We start from the raw sequence: 24,215 nt of genomic DNA, 5'->3' as shown, positions 1-24,215 counted from the left end.
TAAACACGATGTATATTTAAGGAATCTGACTTCAAATAGTATAGTTCAGCTGGAAATTCAAAAGTGAAAGAATTTACACACAGAAAAAGACAAACCATGATTTGCTTTCTGAGTGGACACAGGCTAAAAGAAAGTATTATTGATAATACCAAATGACTGAGGCCTTGAGGTCCACACATACAAAAAAAAAGACCTGCTTCTTTGTGTGTGTATGTGTGTGTGTTTTACATTAAATATGGTGGAAAGGCCATTCAGAGCAAAAGGCAATTAATTGTGGCTGAAGCACTAAGGACAGTGCTTCATCACTTGATGAAAGATATATTAATCATGGCAGATGGGTAAAATAAAGAATATGGCATTACTGGGGAGAAAAAATATATTACATATATATTTATTATTATTATTATTTTAAAGACGTTGTCTCACTCTGTTGCCCAGGCTGGAGTGCGGTGGCACGATCTCGGCTCACTGCAACCTCTGCTTCCTGGGTTCAAGCAATTTTTCTGCCTCAGCCTCCTGAGTAGCTGGGACTACAGGCATGCGCCACCATGCCCAGCTAATTTTTGTATTTTTAGTAGAGATGGGGTTTCACCATATTGGCCAGGTTGGTCTCGAACTCCTGACCTCCTGATCTGCCCGCCTCGGCCTCCCAAAATGGTGGGGTTACAGGCATGAGCCACCACACCCGGCCTTTGTATTACATACATTTAAGTAAAAGGACACATGAGAGCAGATCAGAGGTATGTGTGAAATTTAGACACACATTATAAGGCTAAATCAAGTTTCATCTGTTTCATTAACTGCTATTGCCTGACTTTTAAGTACTCAGTAATAGTTGATGAATATAGAAAACAATGGTAAAGGTCAGGTAGATTTGATCAGATTTGAGGTATGTGCTAGTAGAGAGCTATTTCAAGGTTTGTTGTTGTTTTTAACAGGAGTATCAAGTGAGATTGATTTTTCATCTCTTCACCAGGCTCTCTGTTCTTTTAGAAAGGCCTGTCAGCTGGCTCCACCCCTAACACTTTCAGGGATGTTGACCCCTACCTGGCAAAATTTGTGTTTAAAATCCCAAATATTAAGCAGATGAAAAACTTGGATAGTAAATACTTCGATAACTCCACGGATTTGTCTGTCTGACGGAACAATACACAGCTGCAGGTCTATCAAGGCTACAAAAGCTAACTACAGAGATAGTCTTTTAGCTATTTTGAAAACAGTAGGGCCTGACTACAGTCATCTGTCGCATACCCATTAGTCTTACTAAGGTCCTGTTGGCGTCAGAGAGGTGGCTCTACGATGCACGGAAGGAGTGTTGTCTGGCCAGAGAAGTGGGGAGGCTCAGCTGCCTTGGGAGGTGCAAGGAGTAGCGCTAGGAAGTCGCTGCTAGGCCTCTGGCAAGAACACCAACTGACCCGCAATGCGCCTGGCCAAACTGCAGCAGCTTGCTCTACAAATACCGCATAACAGAAAAATCCCGTATTGGACAAAATAAGAATCCGCGGCAGAAACGGCGTGCGCGGCGATTCAAAGGTTTTTATCTAGCACTGCTCCCCTTCAGACTACATATCCCAGCATCCAGTCCTTCCGGGGGGGCCAATGAGTAAGCTACAAGTTCCCGCAGCCAATCACATTATTAGCCAGTGTATCACCCGACTGAATTCTGGGATTTGTGGTTTTCACGTGGCAACATTACCCCATGGTGGTTAAGGCAATGCAGGCCACGCGTCTGATCCCAAACGAAAGCTCCCTGTTATAATTCTTATGTTGGTTCCGCAAGCTAACTCCTTAATTGTCGTTACTCCTAGGCTTTCTCTTTCTCAAAGCTCGTAATCTTTTTCTCTTAATGTCATTAAATAATCAAATTATTTTCAGATTACGGCCCACTTGCTCCACTCGTCTCCTGTCCTTTTAACCGTTGCTTTAAAGTCTCGCGAGAACAGCCCCTTTTTTGTCGTTGTCATGCCTCTAAAAGGCGGGTCACGCGAAAACTGACATAGCCTTCAGCCAACCGAATTGTCTTTTAACTCTCGTCTTCATAGCGTGCGCGGGGAGGCCTCCGTGAACTCTGACCTTAGTTTTCCGTAGCGTCCCGCGTCTGCCGACCCCGCCCCCGGAGCGAAGGAGGCGGGCTTTGGCCTTTTGCCCTAGGGAGCGAGTGCGGAGCGAGTGGGAGCGAGACGGCCCTGAGTGGAAGTGTCTGGCTTCCCGTCCCGCCGCCCATGAGCTCGTTCTCCAGCGAACAGCGCCGTCGTTAGGCTGGCCCTGTAGCCTCGGCTTACCACGGGACAGGCCCACGCCTCGCCGGGGAGGGGGCAGCCCGTCGAGGCGCCTCCCTAGTCAGCGTCGGCGTCGCGCTGCGACCCTGGAAGCGGGAGCCGCCGCGAGCGAGAGGAGGAGCTCCAGTGGCGGCGGCGGCAGCGGGCAGCAGCTCCAGCAGCGCCAGCGGGCGGGATCGAGGCCGTCAACATGGCGAGCGCCTCGTACCACATTTCCAATTTGCTGGAAAAAATGACATCCAGCGACAAGGACTTTAGGTGAGGCCGAGATCCGACCCTCACCCCACCTCGGGGTTCTCGCTGCCGCGGCCCTGGCCGTCACGCAGGCCTTGCCCCACCCCTTCGGCCGTAGCCGGTAGCTTCGCTACCCCGAGGTCTCCAGCGCACTGGTCCGCTGGCCTCCCGATCCCTCCCGAGCCCCTTTCCTCTCCCCTCTTGCAACCCCATCCCCCCATTCTTTATCCTAGGCAGTTGTCCGCCGCAGTCTCTAGGCCCCGTTTGCGTCTCTAAGTGCCCCCACATCCTTCCCTGCCCCACTGGGAGGCGATTCTCGCGTCTCAGGTAGCGCGAAGGGGCGAAACCACCCACCATTGTGGAGAAGGGAGTTGCTCTAGGCCGGGAGACCGGGCGCCGGGCCTACTCTCTTGCCATCCTGCGTCGCTAGGCCGCCCTGCTCGCTGGGGCCCAAGCTGCTGCCCACTCGGGGACCCGGCGGCCTCCTCTCTGCCCGCAGGTGCGCGTGGGCCTTGCTGCATTCGGGTGGAATGGTGAACTTTTGCGCTCTTGGCTGATATATACTTCTTTTTTTGGATTATTTCTTTTCGTGAAGGTGGGAAGAAGGGGGAGGGGAGCCAGGATGGAGGAAACTTCGCTCGTAGGGTTTTCCCGCCAGCATCACTGTCAGTTCCCCTTGTCAGGTAAAACCCGCTTAGGAACTCGGGGTTTCAGTCTCATGTCCTCATATCGAAAATCACTGCCAAAGGGATGGATTGCTGGATCTTGATCATAGCAGACGGATCTTCTTCAAAAGGAAGAGGTGTTTAATACGGAGCTTGTGAATATGAAGCTTTATTACAGCAGTTCTGTTCAGGAGATCTGTACTGTTGGTTCCAAATTGTTGTAATATGCGTAGTCAAGATTTGTTATATTTTTACAGGTTATCTTTGTTTTTTGTTTTTTTTACTTGCACGCTACGGTGATTGTTGCATTCTTTCCCGCCTCCCATCTCTTCACAAATAAGTTCTCAATCTTAAAAAAAAAAAAAAAAAGGTTGCTTATTTCCTTATACCTGTTTTGTTCTCTAATGCTTTAGTGGTTGTAATTTGGGTGCATTTTAAAGGAAAGAACAAATAGTCGTCAACTAAAATTGTGACTAAAGAGCTCGTTTGCTTGTTTCGTATGAACAATATGTGTTAACACCTGAAAATGTGTCCAAACCGTGTGGACTGGGAAGAACGTTTAGGGTTTGTGAAAGGAGAGAGCCGTGAAAAAGTAGTAATTGTGTTTCTGATTAAATTGATGTACTGGCTTATTAAAATAGTCAATGACCACAAAACCATCTATTACTTAAAAAAATATTTCTACTTAGGCAGCTTTTAAGTGTTGTATTTAAAGCTTAAAAATCAGTTTGCTAATGGTAAAAATTTTAGTATTGTAACTTTTTTGAGGTGACATAAGTTTGTTTTGTGTATTTTAGATTTGTGTAGTTCTAGCGCCAAAATTAAGAATCTTGGGGGAAATAAAAGTTTTGTGTTGTTTAACAGATTGGAATGCCTTTTGATTTTTGGGGCTTTGCTTGCTTCCAATTCAAGTAATGGATAAGGTGTGTCGTGTGATTTCCTCCCCATTGCTGTCAGTTTGGCTCATCTGTAAAGGTAGTACATTTTATTCTGATTGTGGTCAATTTCAGTCTGAAGATAGCACTTTGTAATAATACAATTTTGTTCAGCTAGTCAGACTTCTGTATGGGTATAAGTTTAGAAAGGCTAAATAAATTATGTGGTGTACCATACATGTGATTATTTTTGAGACGGAGTCTCGCTCTGTTGCCCACGCTGGAGTGCAGTGGCATGATCTCCGCTCACTGCAAGCTCCGCCTCCCGGGTTCACGCCATTCTTCTGCCTCAGCCTCCCGAGTAGCTGGGACTACAGGTGTCCACCACACCGGGCTAATTTTTTGTATTTTTAGCAGAGATGGGACTTCACCGTGTTAGCCAGAATGGTCTTGATCTCCTGACCTTGTGATCCACCCGCCTCGGCCTCCCTAAGTGCTCGGATTACAGGCGTGAGCCACCACGCCCAGCCTAAAGCTTGCTTTCTTAAATTTCCTGTGAAAGAAAGATAACATATACATATCAAGGTTTTTTTTTTTTAAACAAAGTTAAATGAAAGAATAATAATGCTCTGATACTAAATGACAGTCACTGCTGAATTTGATAAAGATTATGAATTTTGGTTGTACTGAATCAAAACATTGCCTGGAGGATTAGTGTAATATTGGTATATCCCTAATAGTTGGTGAATGCTAGGTAGGATATGTTTAGGACCAGTATGTGATTTCCAGTAATTTGACATCATTAAGATATTTTTATTAACTGCCTTCTAAAAAACATTTTTATAATGTGCTATAGCCATCTGGTTAATAGGTCTTTGGAACTAAAGCACTTTATATGTTCAGTTTAAACAGACATTTAATAATTAGAGTTTGGAGTCAAGAATTTTGAAATTTTTCCTGCATATTTTTAGCATAGGCATTTATTTTAATTTGTTCTTTTTTTAAAAATGATGCTTTGTTCTCATTAGAAGTTTATTTATTTTGGCTTAAATACCAAGAATTGTGGCTACATATTTTAAAATACCTAGCACTAGAAGGATCTTGAGGGCAAGGTTAATTAACATTATGAAATGACCAACATTTGCAAAGCACTCTGCCTGTACTAAGGACAAGAGAAGAAAACAGTGCTCCAACATGAAGAGCAAATTTTATTCTCCTCATGGTAGAATCCAAAGAGAATTTGACCTAATCACAAGATCTGGGTTCTAATCATGTGGATTCTTTGTTATGAACTGTAAGATCTTGTGCAAGCTACTTAATTTGAGATTACATTTTCACTTCTGAGAGGCGTGGACATGACTAATTACAAAAGGTTGCTTATAGGTATAAAATTTCAGGTCTATGTAGATGATTATGTAGTCCATTAATACAGAGAAGGGACAGGAATGAATGCAGGCTTAAAACTTTGGAAATGTCAGCATTTTAAAAGAATCTTTTTGTAGGACTTAATCGGCTCAATTTATTGAAAAATTGTATAATATTTGTTTTGTGTTTTAGTATTGTGCATTATTTAAAAATGGGATATTAAGACTTAGGAGAAATGGGGAAGCATTAGGATGAGAAATGCCGATGTTAGGAACTCTGATGCCATATGCAGAGTTGTTGTAGTTGTTTTTGTTTTTTTTTTTTTTTTGAGACGGAGGCGGAGTGTTTGTCGCCAGACTGGAGTGCAGTGGCGCCATCTCAGCTCACTCCAACCTCCGCCTCCCAGGTTCAAGCGACTCCCCTGCCTCAGCCTCCCAAGTAACTGGGATTTACAGGCACGCACCACCACGCCTGGCTAATTTTTTGTATTTTAGTCGAGATGGGGTTTCACCATGTTGGCCAAGATGGTCTCTATCTTCTGACCTTGTGATCCGCCTGCCTTGGCCTCCCAAAGTGCTGGGATTACAGGCAAGAGCCACCGTGCCTGCCCATGCAGGTTTTTTTTTTTTTTTAAACCCTTAAAAAAAAAAAAAAAAAAAAAAGACTAGGAGCTCTTTTATAAAAAAAGGAGGAGGCATTTGTGTGTCTTAATTACTAGGATATTGCCTGTTACATACTAGCTTCGGTTTAGTGAAAAGTTATTAATGAATGCTGATTCAAATAAAACCTTCAGAAGAAAAATGAAGAAACATTCCTTGGGACAGTCCCTTAGAACATGCTTCTCATCACTTCCCCTAAAAAAAAAAAAAACACTTCTGGAGTGTACTGAGACTTTTATACCAGTATATATAGTTATTTTAAGGACCTCTAGGGATGCATGTTCTATAAAGGAATAAAGAGTAAACATTATAATTTAACCAATAGATAGGGGATTCGGTAGATACCAGAGTGAAAGCTTTAATGTGGATGAACCATGTGACACTCCATTTGTGAATATTAATATTAATATTAAATATTCGGTGGATTGAGGTAATTAAGTTTTCTTTTTCTTTTTTTTTTTAGAGATAGGGTCTCGCTCTGTCACCCACACTGGAGTGCAGTGAGTGGCACCATCTCAGCTCACTACAGCCTCAACCTCCTGGGCTCAAGCAATCTTCCCACCTCAGCCCCCAGAGTAGCTGGGACTACAGGTGTGCACCACCACACTCGGCTAATTTTTTTTTTATAGAGACAGGCGTCACCATGTTTCCCAGGCTGGTCTCAGTTCCGGCAGTCTGCCCACCTTGGCCTCCCAAAGTGCTGGGATTACAGGCTTGAGCCACTGTGCCCAGCCAGTTCTTCTATTTTCATATGCTTCAACCACTAGTTGATTTAAAATATTCCAAAGACTCAGAACTAAAGAAAATATCATTGTCTTTCTATGTATAATAGTTAATATAAATGCTTACTGTGAGCTTGATTTTTATTTATCCTTACGACTTTAGTAAAAGAGGATAACAATCTCATTTACAGTTGAAGAAACTGAGATTTGGAGAGATGAAGTACTTGTTTAAGGTCAGTTAGATAGTAGGTCTGGGATTTATAGGATCTCTTTACCCCCAAAGCATGAACTCTTAACTACCCAGCTATGTCACTTCTCCAGGGTTTAGACTAGGAGATATTAAGATTCAAGCCTTAAATTTCATTTCCCTCTAAAATTAGGGTTATAAAATATTTCATGCTAGAAGATACTTTTAATAATTCCTGAGAAGAAGTACAAAAAGTTTAAGATCTAGTGCTTACTTTCCCTAAATCTACATGCTTGTTGAATAGTTAAGACACTATTATAAAAAGATGAATAACCCGGGGCCGTATGTAATTGTCAGGCATTAAGTGGCAGAGAACATTAAAGAAAGAAGATTCCTGTCCATGGAGAGATCTAAGCCAGGTGTTGAAAATGAAACTCTAGGTAGAAAGAGAAAATGTAAAGCACACGATATAAAATTTCACTGGGGAAGAGGAAATAGATAACTGATTGTAGCTGGATGGATATTGTCCACAGAACTCCTTAAGAATAGGGACCTTGTCTGACTAAACGGAATCCTTCGCTTTGTCTGGCTCTGGGCCATGTGGGTTCTCAGTAGGTGCTTGTTTAAGTAGAATTGGATTTTAGTTCGATTATATAGGATTTTAGGAACCTTCAGGAAACCATTGTAAAGTCAACTAAACTGTTTGTTTAAATACCACCTGATAGAATCTTCCTAAAATAATTCACTACACTATAGAATGCAAGTTTTTCCCTATTTGATAAAGGTTTATATTACCAGATTTATTTATTTAAGTGTTTTGGATATTGGACGATATTTTCTTTTGGAAACTGTTTAAAATGCTTATTAAAAAAATCTCAAACCTTTTAAGGAATCATAGGTTTTCAGAGCTGGAAGGAACCTTACAGATCCTATCATATAGCTAAAAGTACGGTGTGGGCATTTACAATAACATAACAGCAAACAGTGAAATTATCTTAAGTACTTGTGCTTGAAGAAAAGCAGGCTTAATTAGAAGAAATAGATATGCAGAGATTAAGAAGGTGATTTCTGGGCACTTTTAAAAATACTTAGCAGATTGATGGCAGTAACTTTCTTGATTTTACTTAGATGTTTTTATCTTGATATATACTGTACTAACTGGTTATCAGCAGTGGTTAGGGCTCACCAGTGAGAAAGAGGAAGAAGGTACCTCACAGATAAAACTGGGAAGAAAGATTAGTAAAAATTAGATTTCTTTACATGAACAATATCAAGACTATTCCAATTTAGGCCTTGTGCGGTAGCTCATGCCTGTAATTCTAGCACTTTGGGAGGCCAAGGCAGGCAGATCATCTGAGGTCAGGAGTTCATGACCAGCCTGGACAACATGGTGAAACCCCGTCTCTACTAAAAATACAAAAATTTGCCGAGCATGGTGGTGCACACCTGTTACTCACGAGGCTGAGGCAGAATCGCTTGAACCCGGGAGGCGGAGGTTGCAGTGAGCCAAGATTGCAGCACTGTACTCCGGCCTGGGCGACAGGGAGACTCTGTCTCAAAAAAAAAAAAAAAAAAAACTATTCCAATTAAATTCATAGCACTCTAAGGAATAACTGAGGAAAAATGATATAGCAGTGGTGTATGTGCAGGATCTCTGAAAGGTAATTGGTGTACTGAGTGATAAAATTGACCATATCAACTAGATTTCTGGTTGGAAACAAGAGTAAAATTGTGTTTATGTATGATGGGAGAGGCTGTGGTGAGAGTTAATGTGAGTGCAAGGTATCTATCCATCTAGTGCATACCTAGATCTAGTGTAAGTTCCAGACTTACGTGTTACTCATCATTATGTTTGCAGAGTAGAGTTCCTTATGTTGGTGCCCTCAAAATACTTGTTGAATAAAGGAATGAGATGGCACTGCCTGCAGGTCATATCAACCTGGAAATTCCATTGAAGTCTGAAATGTAACCATTTATCTTTTTCTTTTCCCATCTTAATGCCTTCTTTATCCTTATTTTGGCCTGTTAAATTACCATCCACTGAAAGTCACAAGCAGAAAACCTTTGATACCACTGTTCTGCTGTCTGTCTTCTTTGGTCTCCTGATGAATATTTCTCAAATTAATCTTGCTGTCTCAGGCCTCTTCCTAACCCAGTGTGTTCCCTCTGGCCGTTAGAATTTTCTTTCTATATACTGCAGCTGATCATTGCCTCCCTCACTGATTTCCTTTGACTACAAGATAAACTCCAGATTTCTTAGCTGTTGCCCATCTGAATTCGTAGAGACTGCTCTCCTAAAATCCCTAACAGTCTCCCTAGTCTCCTAATGTAACTCATTTAGCGGATATTTTCTTTGCTCATCTTTTTGGTATATATATATTTTTTAACCACTTTCTCCTTCTTGTAATTCTGTTTTATGGGCATCCTGACACAAGTTGGGTTTTTTGTCTGTAATAATCAGGGAGAACACACACTTCAGGGTATCAAAGGATTTTAGAAGGAACCTATTCATTTGGGTAATTTGGGAAAGAGTCTAAGGAAGTGAAGCTTTGCTTTAGATTGAATGTTGTCAGAAAGAGAGGTCAATTCTATGATTTGGCCTTTTAATAAATTTTATAGGGAGGGCTGACCTAAGCAGGGGAAAGCTGTAATTGGTAAAGAAGTACCAGTCACTCATTTAACTGGAGAGGGGAATGTTTGGTATTTTGTGTTGCTCGGTGACCTTGTCCAAAATGGATGTTCTGTGAGATTGTTTATATCCAAGGAAACAATATGCTTTAGCTGTTAAGCATCAGATCAGTTGGTAGTAACACTGAGGTTTAGGTATGAGTCTCAGATAAGTTTCTGGAATGTGGAGGCTGCTGTTTTTTTCTTTATCAGTGCCCACTTTTGGCCAAGGGCAGACAGAGTTGGGCTGCAGGACATTAATTTTTTATTTTCACATCTTCACTATGGCAGAGATTTTGTTGTTTAAGATCAGAGGAATATCCTTTCCATGTAGTTTGCAGTTTAACCAAAGGTAATCCTTTCTTCTATTGTAAGATGAGCAGTTTATTCATCTGATGTGATGGTGGCTGCAGGGTAACATTAAGAGTCTGGACAAGGATACATCAGCTGACTGCAATACCCAGTCTTGTGGTTTTCGTTTTACTTCTTTCCTCCTAGCTCATCCTTACCATCCCTACGTCTAATCCATTTTGAAGAACTATTAATTTTAGTTTGTAAAATTCAAACCAACTATTCTCAGTATTTGTAATATGTTTTGTAACATTATCACAAACACTGAGTTAGCAAGTACTGAACCATTGCTTCTGAGGGAATTATGGAATTAGTTCCTATGAGTCCTGAGTCACATTATTTTAATCAGTTGATGAGTTTGTAACCTTGTTTTATGAGTGTTTCTTTTAAAGATGTGTTAATATATCTTGCTGATTCGTTAACATTGAATTCACAGCCAGTAAAGAAGCTTATCTAGCACATATGTTTTTTTCAGAAGGCACATTATAGCCTTCTTGCACTTAGGAATGGTTGACAGCATTTTAGCACTGTGCTTGGAGGCCATATTAAACAACAAGAGCACCAACAAAAAGCACAAACATGTGAAAAACATGGGCTGAAATAGGCCAAGAAGAAGATGCTTGTTTACAGCATGAGAGCTAGAGCTAGAAGGCAGAGTGTTATTTTGTCCCACCACAGCTGGGAATGTATGTGTTGCATTACTCAAATTTTTCACCATTTGACACTCATCATCATCATCTGCAAATGACTGTGAAATAGGAAGCATTAATTTTGGCTTTACAAATAAATGTTAATAAGTAGGTGAATTTGCAAATATGGAACCTAGGAATAATGAGAATCAACTGTATGTCATTTTTTTTCCATCTTCATTGATTGCAATAACCCTAACTCAGCCTATCATAATTTCTCACTTAGTCATTTTCCTAACTAGTCTCCATTGGTATGGCCAAATGAAGATTGGTTCTCTCCAAAGTATGGTCCACAGTATAGCTGGAGTACTGTTTCTGAAATGTAAATCTGATCGTTGCATTTATTCCCCATCTATAACCCAGCTGTTTTTCAGTAGCTTCCCATTGCTCTTAGAATAAAGGCTAAAATCCTGATATGGTCTACAAATTCTTTAAATTTCTGGCCCTTGCTTACCTGGCACAAATTTTCCCTTGCTTCACCATAATTCTGCCCACTCTTTATTTATTTTTAAGATAGAGTGTCACTCTGTTGCTCAGGCTGGGGTGCCGTGGCGTGATCTTGACTCACTGCAACCTCCACCTCCTGGGTTCAAGTGACTGCCTCCCAGGTTCAAGCATTGCCCCTGCCTCAGCCTCCCAAATAGCTGGGATTACAGGCATGTACCACCACGCCTGGCTCATTTTGTATTTTTGGTAGAGATGGGATTTCACCATGTTGCCCAGGCTGGTCTCGAACTCCTGACCTCAAGTGATCCACCTGCCTAGGTCTCCCAAAGTGCTGGGATTACAGGTGTGAGCCACTATGCCCAACCCCCACTCTTTAGATCAGTCTTTCCTGACACAACCCCCAATTCAGTCTAGGTCATGTTACTTTGTTTATACGATAGTGTTTTCTTGTTTTGAGATGAGTCTCACTCTGTCATCCAGGCTGGAGTGCGGTGGTGCAATCTCAGCTCACTGCAACCTCTGTCTCTCAGGTTCAAGTGATTCTCCTGCATTAGCCTCCCAAGTAGCTGGGATTACAGGCGTGCACCACCACACCCAGCTAATTTTTGTAATTTTAGTAGAGACGGGGTTTCACTATGTTGGCCAGGCTGGTCTCGAACTCCTGACCTCAGGAGATCTGCCTGCCTCGGCATCCCAAAGTGCTGGCATTACAGGCGTGAGCCACTGGCACCCGGCCCCGTAGTGTTTTCTTGATAACACTTTCCTTCATAGCATTTATCTTAGTTCTTAGTTCTACAGGTGCTTACTCATATATGCAATTTAAAAAGTTAACATACCTCTTACTAGACTGTGATATAAGCTCCAAGACAGCAAGAATTGTGTGTGCTTTGGTTAGCCCTTCTGTCAGCAACAACTAGAACAGTACCAGATATGTAGTAGCTTCTTATTACATAGTGTATGAGTATATAACACCCTTCCCATCTTGACCTCAGCCTATATTCCCATCATCTTCCTATTAGGTTTCTGTGCTCCACATACTGAACTGTTTCCTTAGGCCTTTACTCTGAGGTGCTCTGTCCTTCCCCACCACCAAAAAAAAAAAAAAAAGTAATTTAAATCCCAAACCAATTTTTCCCACACAAACCCTCATTCATCCTTTGAGATCCTACCTAACAGTCAGCTCTTTGGTGTGATAATTTCCATATGCTCTTGAGTAGTGTTTTATAAAATGTATTGAGATTTGTGCCCTTAGCACCACACCTAAAAGAGTAAATGCTGAAGAGACATGGACATGCCATGGACAGCTTTTAAACTGGTCAACTTCCTTAATAAGATTAATAATGTAAATTTTTAATATCACATTTACAGAAGGAATAAATTATTCCCAGAACTTTGTGATTTCAGGGTCACCATTTAAAAGTAACTCTTTGTGGCCGGGCGCGGTGACTCACGCCTGTAATCCCAGCACTTTGGGAGGCCGAGGCGGTGGATCACGAGGTCAAGAGATATCCTGGCTAACATGGTGAAACCCCGTCTCTACTAAAAATACAAAGAATTAGCTGGGCGTGGTGGCGGGCACCTGTAGTCCCAGCTACTTGGGAGGCTGAGGCAGGAGAATCACTTGAGCTCGGGAGGCGGAGGTTGCAGTGAGCAGAGATCGCATCACTGCACTCAAGCCTGGCGACAGAGTGAGACTCCATCTCAAAACAAACAAACAAACAAAAAACTCTTGGTATTATAATAATCTACTTTTTCTGCTTTTTAAAAATATCTATTGCTAATTTTGACAGTGCTCATTTTAACTTTTTAAAGTATTTAACCATTAATCATAGATTTTTGAAAATCAGTAGGCTTCTTTATTACAATATAAGCTTCTTGATGTTAGGGGGGCCAAAGTGTATTCACCTTTTATCTGTCCTTATTTCTTAGTCCAGGGTTTCTTACATAATAGACAGTGAATAAATAAACAATAAGTAAAGAATGAATTTGTGCCGGTAGAACCATACCGGACCAAAAAACAACTTTTTACTTGGAATTATGTTTTTGTGCTTAAATTGATGATCATTGTTTTCTCTGGAAGCAGATAACTGGCATTGCAGTGGTTCTTAGAGGTAATAACTATTATGATTATTTAATGGATTTTATTTAAGTAAAATGGTTAAGGTGTTTTCAGTGCTTTGTGTGCAGGAGTGCCTGCATTAATGTGTTATGCAGTTTTTTCGCTTTCCGGAATATTAATGAAAATCATGTCGTTTTAATTTTGTTTTGTCACATTATAAAATGGGTGAGGAGCTTCCAGTTAGGAGAGCTGTGTCCATTTTTTTAAAGTACATGCTTAATTGATCTTATATTGCGCCAGTGTAAATATAAGCTTTTTTAAAAATAAGCAGTTTTACAGAACGTGGTAAGAATTAAACTATTAGGTTGGTGCAAAAGTAATTGTGGTTTTTGTCATAATACATACTTGCATGTAGTGTAAAACTTTGTCAGATCAGCATTAAACGAACATACTAGTTATTGGAGTTATCCTTAAAATTACCTTAATGTAATGCATTTCTAAATTATTAAGTTGTTTTGCCAGCTTTTATCACATAGTTTATTACCCCTGTTGCGGACTGTCTCCATAGCTGTTTATCAGTTCGGCTCCAACAGTTGTTTTTTTATTTAAACATGGATTTTGACATTTCTCTGTAGTGTACAAAATAATATATTTTTACTAAAACTGAATCTGGTTCAAATAAAAGAAAAGAACGCTAACTAGTTATCTTAGTTGGATTGCTTCCATAAGTGGAGGGGAGCCAAGAATTATGGGACAAGTTCATTTGGCTTTTAAGGAGGTCTTAGGGCTTTATTTAAATGTGATTATCTCATATTCTGAGAAATCACTTTTAAAACAATGAATTATTTGGTAAGGCATGTGGAGAAGAAAATCTGAGACTCTGTTTATACCTTATTTTACCTGAGACTCTATTTATCTTGTCCACTATTCACTCCTTTCATTTAAAGCGAGATTAGATGATTAATCACTCTGGGTTTTTGCCAGGCTGTTCCTTCCTTGGGCAGTGGTTCTTAAGGGGAGGGGAGGTGGGAGATGTCAGGGGGAGCTACTTTCTAGAATCACCTCTTCACTATTTTGAAAATAAGCCTGGTGGCTGGGCACGGTGGCTCATGCTTGTAATCCCAGCACTGTGGGAGGCCGAGGCAGGTGGATTACCTGCGGTCAGAAGTTCGAGACCAGCCTGGGCAACATGATGAAACCCTGTCTCTACTAAAAATACAAAAATTAGCCGGGTTTGGTGACAGGCGCCTGTAATCTCAGCTACTTGAGAGGCTGAGGCAGGAAAATAGCTTGAACCTGGGAGGCAGAGGTTGCAGTCAGCTGAGATCCTGCCATTGCACCCCAGCCTGGGTGACAGAGCAAGACTCCCTCTACAAAAAAAAAAAAAAGAATGAAAAAAAAATAGGCCTATACCTAGTGATGGGTATTTTGGAAAATTTCCGGTAATATGTGACCACCCCCCGCAATGCAACATACTTGTTTTGAAAGTGTTTTTAATGTTTGGAAGGTGTTCTTAATGTTTGTGGTTAAGGACTTCCTAGATAGAATTCAAATCCCATGTAAAGAAAAAGTAAAGAGGAACTTTTCTTACCTAAAAGCAGTGATGCAGTTAATTTGAATGAAAGAGTGCTCACTGTAGAGTCCTGTTAGTCAGTTTGAGATTAAGACTGACCCGGGGAAAATAATTTTGGATAATGGTACCTCATATAAAAGCATATCAGTACTTAAAAACTCTCTCACCCTCTCTCTGGATACAATAAATTTTAAGTACATTATTGCTCTTTTTCTTGGTAGCTTTTAGATTAAATTTATGATCACTTTTTTAAAAAAGTGGATGAGTTTTATAATAAAAGATGTTCCTGTTGAGTGAATGGTATAGCACTGGATTTGAAAAATCATTATCTTTTTAAATTAATGCTCTAAAATTTTGAAATTAACAAATTTTTTTTGATAGGTTTATGGCTACAAATGATTTGATGACGGAACTGCAGAAAGATTCCATCAAGTTGGATGATGATAGTGAAAGGAAAGTAGTGAAAATGATTTTGAAGTTACTGGAAGATAAAAATGGAGAGGTACAGAATTTAGCTGTCAAATGGTAAGTTGTTTTTTACTGGTTGAGTCTTTCTTCCTGCTCCCCCAACCCTGTTTTTAAAAACTCCATGATAAGTAGTAAATTATCTTAGCCTTGTACTATCTCTTTCTAGTGTTTGTGTTTAGAATTCTTAGGTGACTAATGTTTAGTGTTTGTATATGGTATATATAGTATATTTCCTTACAGCATATAAGTCACTAAATGGTATTTTCTTTTAATTGTTACGAAGTACATGTAGGGTACTCCAAAAACAATGATTCTCTCATTTGTTTGACTATAGCCTACATTTTTAGCTGAGTTAAAGCCCTACTTGCTTCTGTATATCTCTGTATTCCAGTGCGGATGAAATGAAAATGAAATGATTAAGGAAAATTAAAAACTAATAATAACAACATTCTTTTTTTTTTAAGGCAGGGTCTCACCCTGTCTCCCAGGTAAGAGTGCAGTGGTGTGATGACAGCTCACTGCAGCCTTGACCTCCTGGGTTAAAATCCTCCTGCCTCATTTTTTAAAATTTTCTTGTAGTGTGGCCCAGGCTGGTCTCGAACTCCTGGACTCAAGCGATCCTCCCACCTTGGCCTCCCAAAGTGCTAGGATTATAGGCATGAGCCACCATGCCCAGCCAAAAAACTAATAATAATAAAATTCTTAATGAAGAATAGCAGCAGTTAAACCATAGTTAAAACAACACTGATGATACAATATGTATATTGTATCATCATCAGTTGATGCAATATACATATGATACAATAGTTACAGAGTCTTTTCTAAGAATTACGGAGATTCTGATTGTGTGTACAATGCAGTGGGGGCTTCTTGCTATGCATGACGTTGGCAGTTTGGTTTCTTATTTTTGGTAGGGTAAATAATTTGATTTCTGAATAAATTCCATTAACATACTGATTTAGTTTATGAATGTCAACTTTTAGAAATCCTTAATTTACATATTTATTAGTATAACTTTTAGCCTCATAAAAATTATGGAATTATGTCTTTTTTTACATCATTATTTTTGGTATCGATTTAAATAAAGCATTATTCCACTGTTACTTCTTTTTAAAGGATTTTAAATTTGTTTTAGCCTAAACTTTTACATATCCCTTGTAAGAGTAAATAAAAATATGAGAACTAATTAGCATAAAATTTCCAGACATGCAATACAAATTTCTTTAACTTGGGACATTTGCAAGCTTAAAATAAAATGGGTCTTTCAAAAAATGGTGTTGTACAGTAGTGGTGGCACACACCTGTAATTCCAGCACTTTGGGAGGCCGAGGCAAGTGGATCACCTGAGGTCAGGAGTCCGAGACCAGGCTGGGCAACATGTAGAAACCCTGTCTCTACTAAAATACAAAAATTAGCCAGGCATGGTGGCGCACGCCTGTAATCCCTGCTACTTGGGAGGCTGAGGCAGAATCGCTTGAACCTGGAAGGTGGAGGTTGCAGGGAGCCAAGATTGTGCCACTGCATGCCAGCATGGGCGACAGAGCAAGACTATGTCTCAAAAAAAAAGGGTGTTGTAGAATAATACAGATGAGTCAGTAATTTCACTTTAATTCTTTATCTTTTAATATTTTTTTGCCATGTGCCTAATAAACAAAATTAAGCTTTGTTCAAAATATATCCTGAATGTTTCTCAACCTTTTAAAAAAATAAGTCTTTAAAAAAGTAGTCTTTGTCCCAAATTGAGAGTTGGGAGGTATGTCACTTTAGTATGTATCTTAGTTCTTAGTCACTTGAGTATGTATCTTTACTCATTAGGAACCTGAGTTTCTTGACCTTTTGTTGATATTTTACATTTATAATTAGAGGAGTTGGGGAGAAATAACGTATATTCAAGAAAATAAAGGAATTAGGATATAAATAGAGTAGAAGATAAAATGATAATTAGTAAATTGTCTAAGAGCTGGGTCTTGGAGGATGGAAAATCCCAATAGATAGATTATTAAGCAGCCATATCAAAAAATTGGAAAAATTGAACAAAAACTTTCAATTTTTGGAAAAATTGAACAAAGAATTCATCACCCAAAAGAAAGATCCAGAAATATTTCACGGCGTCTTTAAAACCTCAAAAAAACAGATAATTCCAGTACAGAGAGTTGTAGTACTATTTCAGAACATAGGGTAAGTATGAAAACCTTCCAGACTTTTATTTAAATTATATACTGATAACAGATCCTGACTAATGATAATACTTAAAAAAAAAAAAAAGAAAATTATAGACTAGCTTCATTTAAATGTTCAAAATAAAATATAGCAGTGTATTATTAGTAACAAACTGTGACTAAGATTTTAAGGGGCAGTTCAGTATTATATGCTTTATTAATAGTTATTTCATAATGTTAATAGGTCAAAGGGAGAAAAAACTGGCTAGTTGTCAAGACACTGGTAAGAGTCAACACTGACTCTTGATTAAAACAAAACAGGCCGGGCGCGGTGGCTCACGCCTGTAATCCCAGCACTTTGGGAGGCCGAGGCAGGCGGATCACGAGGTCAGGAGATCGAGACCATCCTGGCTAACACGGTGAAACCCCGTCTCTACTAAAAATACAAAAATTAGCCGGGTGTGGTGGCGGGCGCCTGTAGTCCCAGCTGCTCGGGAGGCTGAGGCAGGAGAACAGCGTGAACCTGGGAGGCAGAGCTTGCAGTGAGCCGAGATCGCGCCACCGCACTCCAGCCTGGGCAACAAAGCGAGACTCCATCTCAAAAAAAAAAAAAAAAAAAGCACTTAGTTGACTTCGTATAATTAGAGAGGTGAAGAACTTTCAAAAACTAGCATCATACTTGATTTGTCATTAGAGTGAAGAACAGGTTGAAAACGTATTATCCCACTTGACAGAATTCATCATCTGTTCCAGGTAGAACATGTAACAACATAGGAATTGATAGGTCCTCCTTTAACATTAAAAGTGTACACATGCATGTACACACACACACACACACACACTTTCTTCAGCCCACACACATTCAGTGCCCTACCAATACACACACATACACACAGTTATTTCAGCCCAAAAGTTATAAAATACCAGATAGATTCACCCTAAAGTCAGGGACAAGGCAAATATGTGTATCTCTCTGCCGTTTCTTTTGAGGGTATTAACCACTTTTAAGACAGAGGGTTGGGAAGAAAATTAGAGGCATAAGAATTGAAAAGTGTATGTGGGAAAAACAAGTCAGTTAAGAAAAATTGAATTTATAAAAAGAATTCAGTGAGGTAGGATGTAAAATTTATAAAATTAGTAGCTTTTATATAAGCTTTTGATAACTAGCTTTTCATGTGGGCAATTAGAAGATAATAGAAATGAATACCCATTTATTATAGCAACAGAAAGACAAAATAAATAGGAATAAATGTAACAAGAAATGTTACAATGGTGACTTGGATTGCAGTGTTGTGTGGTATAAGGTAAGATTACAGTTTTCTGTTGTTCCAAATTTATGAGAGAAACATTTTAAAATACTTTAAGATACAAAAATGTACTTGAACAAGCAGAGAGACATCTCATGTCCTTGGATGGGATAACTTCACATCATAAAGTTTTTGGTTCTCTTCAGGTTACTTTTATGCTAAATTAATTATAAAAATCATTAATTTTTTTTCCAGAAACTAGACAAACTGACTAAAATATATTAGAGTTGAGAGTGAGCATGTTCTGAAGATAGTCAAGAAAACTCTGAACAGGTAGAACAATTGCTGAAGGTAGAGAGGTGTTGGTTAGCCCTATAAAAATTTTTTTTTTTTTTTTTTTTTTTTTTTTTTTTTTTTTTTTGAGACGGAGTCTCGCTCTGTCCCCCAGGCTGGAGTGCAGTGGCGCGATCTTGGCTCGCTGCAAGCTCTGTCTCCCGGGTTCACGCCATTCTCCTGCCTCAGCGTCCGGAGTTTCACCGTGGTCTCGATCTCCTGACCTTGTGATCCGCCCGCCTCGGCCTCCCAAAGTGCTGGGATTACAGGCATGAGCCACCGCGCCCGGCCAGCCCTATAAATATTATGTCTCTATAATCAAAGCAGTGAGGTAGTGGGGCATTACTAGACCAGTGATGTAAAATAGGATGTAAAATATGTTATGAAGGTGACGTCACTGGGAAAAAGATGGACCTTTTTCAAATGACTGGATAGTCATTTGACAAAATTGTATAATTTTATCATACAACATATCCAATCACGGTCACCATTATTCAGAGTTTATTTACCATAAATTAGTTTTGCCTGTTACAAAACTTCATATAAATGGAATTATATAGTATGTGCTCTTGTGTCTGGCTCTTTTTGCTCTCATGATACCAGAAGTTCATCCATGTTGTGTATATTAGTAGTTCATGCCTTTTTATTAATGATTAGTAGTCCATTGATTGTTTATTCATTTGATTTCTTTCATGGATTTGACTACTGTGAATAAATATACAGTGAACGTTTGTGTGCAAGTCCCATTTAGGACGTGTGTCTTTATCTTTTACTGATACCCAAGAGTGAAACTGCTCTTGTTCACTTAGCTTTTTATGAAAACGCCAAATTGTTTCTCAAAGTCTATCTACCACTTTATGTGAAAGTACTAGTTGCTCCACATTCTCACCAGCCATTTGGTTGTGTCAGTTTTTAATTTTAGCCACCTCAGTAGGTGTGTAAGTGTGGTTTTAATTTCTATTTCCGTGGTAACTAATGATGTCAAGCACTGTTTCATGTGTTTTCTGGCCATTTGGTTTTTTTTGTGCATGGACTTTTTATTATCAAGTTGTTGTTCTTCTCTGAATTTGATGAGCTTAAGTTTTTAATTTTGGTTTTGAATTTATTTCAGTTTGATTTAATTTGTAAGTTAATTTAAAATTTTCTTTTATGGTTATTGTTTTCTGTGTCCTAAGAAATCTTTGTTTACCTTAGGTTGTAAAGGTTTTCTCCAAATAAGATTTCTAATTTTAGCTTTACTTTTAGTTCTATGATCTATCTTGAATTTATTTTTGCAAAGGATATAAAGTAGGAATTAACGTTTTCTTTTTTTCTCCAAATGGATATCCAGTTGATGCAGCACCATTTATTGAAAAGACCTTCCTTCCCTACTGAATTACTTTGGCATCATTGTCAAAAAATCAATTGACTATAAAAGTGTGGGTCTATTTATAGATGCTGTTTTGTTCCATTGGTTTATTTGTCTATACTTATACCAGTACAACACTTGCATTCATTTTAGCTCAGGGTTTATCAACTTTGGCATTACTGACTCTTTGGGCCAGGTAATTCTTTTTTGTTGTTGGAAGCTATGTATGCTGTGTACTGTAGAGTGTTTAGCAGCATCCCTGGCCTTTACTCAGTATTTGCTGATAGTATTCCCACTTCTCCCAGTTGTGACAATCACAGATGTCTCCAGGCATTGCCACATGTCTCTTGGAGAGCAAAAATTGTCCTGTTGAGAAACATGGGTGTAGATAGTAAATGTAAAGTAAAAGGTAGTTTAAGTTCTCTGGCTTCATTCTTCGTTTTTCAAGAGTAGTTTCGTTTTTTTAGGTCCTTTATATTTCCATGTAAATTTTAGAGTTGTCAACTTGTGTTCTTAAAAGTAAGCTTGCTTAAATTTTGATTAAAATTGTGGGCCGGGCGCGGTGGCTCAAGCCTGTAATCCCAGCACTTTGGGAGGCCGAGACGGGCGGATCATGAGGTCAGGAGATCGAGACCATCCTGGCTAATACGGTGAAACCCCGTCTCTACTAAAAAATACAAAAAACTAGCCGGGCGAAGTGGCGGGTGCCTGTAGTCCCAGCTACTCGGGAGGCTGAGGCAGGAGAATGGCGTGAACCCGAGAGGAGGAGCTTGCAGTGAGCTGAGATCCGGCCACTGCACTCCAGCCTGGGTGACAGAGCAAGACTCCATCTCAAAAAAAAAAAAAAAAAATTGTGTTGAAGCTTTAGGAGTGTTTGAGAAGAATTCATGTATTAACAATAATACATAAACCATAGTATCTCATACTTGTTAAAGTCATTTTTGCTGAGTCCTCAGGATTTTCTACCTAAACAATCATGTCATCAGTGAATATCCCTTTCTTTCAATCCTGATTTTGATAATTTGTGTTCCTTTTTTTTTAATCATCAATTAATTGAATCAAATCAGGAACTTACCAGGTTTACTAATCTTAATTAAAGACCTGACTTGTAGGTTTATTAATTTTGTCTGTTTGTTGTCTGTTTCATTGATTTCTTCTGTGATTATTGCTTTCCTAATGGCTTTCTTTCTAATTTAAATGTATAAAGGTATATATTTTCCTCTAAGTTTGTCTTTAGCTACATCCTACAAATTTTGGTATATTCATTATCATTCAGTTTGAAATATTTTTAATTTTTGATGTAATTTTTTTTAATCCATTGGTTATTTAGAAGCAGTTTCCAAATAATTTGGAGGTTATTTTTTTACAGGTTTATAATTTAATTCTACTGTGGTCAGGGTACTTTCTTTTAACATTTATTGAGATTTGTTTTGTGGTGTACCAAATGGTAGGTCGTGGCAAATGTTCTATATATGCTTGAAAGTATATTCTGCAGTTGTTGGGTAAAGTGTTTTATAAGTGTCAGGTCAAGGTATTTGATAGTGTTCAGATTATTATTATTATTATTATTATTATTATTATTTAGACTCCAGTCTGTCACCCAGGCTGGAGTGCAGTGGTATGATCTTTGCTCACTGCAACCTCCACTGCCCAGGTTCAAGCGATTCTCAGACTGCCTCAGCCTCCCAAGTAACTGGGGTTACAGACGCACACCATCACACTCAGCTAATTTTTGTATTTTTAGTAGAGATAGGGTTTCACCATGTTGGCCTGGCTGGTCTCCAACTCCTGACCTCAAGTACTCTACCCACCTCGGCCTCCCAAAGAGCTGGTATTTTAGGCATAAGCCACCACACCCGGCTGTCCTTTCTGATTTTTTTGTTTAGTTGATCTGTTGACTGTTGAGAAGGATGATTTTAAAACTGTATAATATTAAAGACAGAATTGTTCTGACATTTGTTTAAACAGTAAGAAATACTTTAATCAGGACTATTGTGATAGGTGTAAAGACTATTGCAATAGGAGAGAGAGATTGGTCTCAACTTCAAATACTACGAAAGTGGAAATTTATAGCCAAAAAGCGGAAATAGTCAGAGATGGAACATAAAAACAAACATCAGGGGTGGTGATATTCTCACTACAATTGGGGTAGGCCTGGCAAGGACAGGGGCCCAGGGTCAAGAACTGCTTGTTGAGAAGAGTGCTCAGATGTGGCTTAGTAAAGTTTGGTCAGAGTCTTTGTCAATGACTAGGTACATACACATTTATAATAGTGATGTCTTCTTGATGTATGACCCTTTTATGAGTATAAGACATTTCTCTCTATCTCTGGTAATACACCTTACCTTGAAATATATTTTCACTGATGTTAGTTATATAGCCACTCCCATTTGTTTCAAGATTGGTTTTTGTGCATATGTATCTTTTTTATTTCTTGTTTTATCTGTTTTTTTAAAATTGTTTTTTGTAGATAGCAGGTAGTTAAGTCTTGTTTTTTCTTTTATTCAGTTTTATAATTACTGCCCTTTATTTTTTATTGTTAGTTTTTAAATACAGCATTTCAATTTTTTTATGATTTTTATTTTATTTTATTTGTTTGAGATGGAGTTTTGCTCTTGTTGCCTATGCTGGAGTGCAGTGGCGCCATCTCAGCTCACCACAACCTCTGCCTCCTGGTTTCAAGTGATTCTCCTGCCTCAGCCTCCCGAGTAGCTGGGATTACAGGCATGCACTACCATGTCCAGCTAACTAATAATAACATTGTCTTTTTTTAAGGCAGGGTCTCACCCTGTCACCCAGGTGAGAGTGCAGTGCTGTGATCACAGCTCACTGCAGCCTTGACTTACTAGGTTCCAGTGATCCTCACCTCAGCCTCCCTAGTAGCTGGGACCACAGGTGCATGCCACCACAACCAGCTAATTTTAGTATTTTTGGTAGAGACGGGGTTTTGCCTTGTTGCCCAGGCTGGGCAAGCTCAAGGAGCCCACTTGCCTCAGTCTCCCAAATTACTGGGATTACAGTCGTGACTCGCCACTATTCAGCTGAAAGCTAGAACTCTTTAAATTCATTTTTTGAGTTCCTTTTAACTCCGCTCCCAATTTTTATTGTTTTATATTCAGTCTCTTCATGTATCTGCCATGTTTCCGTTAGCACTGCCTTCATTTTGGATTAGGCTGTATTTAACCTTTCAGTTTTTTTATTTTTATCGTTTAAATCACCAAATTGCCCTGCCTTCTACTTCTCTGGTCAAGCAGTCAGCAGTCATCAATTGAGCATCTATTTGAGACACTGATCTGAGCATTTATCAAATTAAATTTTCATGATGTCACTTATGCTTCAAAAAATGTGTTGGCTTCCAATTTTATCACATTTAAAGTCATTGACCAGACTTTAAGAGTTCTCTATAATATCATAGGCGATTACTTTTCCTATGGTGTTTTCCATCTGCCTTTTGTATCAAGCAGTTCTTTTTACTCCTAATTTCTTTCAATATACATTCTACTTGTTTTAGTTTCTGGTCTTTACAAGAGCTTGTTTCCTTATTTGAAATGCTCTTCTTTTCTAACTACCTCATGAAAGCTCAGTACCAGCCTGGCATGGTGGCTTATGCCTGTAATCCCAGCACTTTGGGAGGCCACGGCAGGTGGATCACTTGAGGTCAGGAGTTCAAGACCAGCCTAGTCAACATGGTGAAACCCCGTCTCTACTGAAAATACAGAAATTAATGGGGCATGTTGGTATACACCTGTAGTCCCAGCTACTTGGGAGGCTGAGGCATGAGAATCGCTTGAACCTCGGAGGCTGAGGTTACAGTGTGCCAACATCACACCACTGCATTCCAGCCTGGCGACAGAGCAAGACTGTCTCTCAAAATAATAATAATAATAA

The 24,215-nt window shown here is 39.3% G+C and overlaps 1 protein-coding gene across 1 annotated transcript in view; it reads left to right on the top strand.

Moving 5' to 3' along the window:
• Window positions 1–2,316: 2,316 nt before the first annotated feature.
• The window catches only part of LOC105473426 (cullin associated and neddylation dissociated 1), a 48,110-nt gene continuing 26,211 nt past the window's right edge, over window positions 2,317–24,215 (top strand). Inside the window, exons 1-2 of the mRNA XM_011727237.2 lie at window positions 2,317–2,537; window positions 15,154–15,297. Of these exons, the coding sequence (XP_011725539.1) occupies window positions 2,470–2,537; window positions 15,154–15,297 (212 nt within the window). The 5' untranslated portion in view covers window positions 2,317–2,469. The remainder of the gene's footprint in view (window positions 2,538–15,153; window positions 15,298–24,215) is intronic.

Source organism: Macaca nemestrina, chromosome 10 (assembly GCF_043159975.1).
Source record: "Macaca nemestrina isolate mMacNem1 chromosome 10, mMacNem.hap1, whole genome shotgun sequence".
Classification (NCBI taxonomy): Eukaryota; Metazoa; Chordata; class Mammalia; order Primates; family Cercopithecidae; genus Macaca; species Macaca nemestrina.
This window is presented reverse-complemented; position numbering and strand designations above follow the sequence as displayed.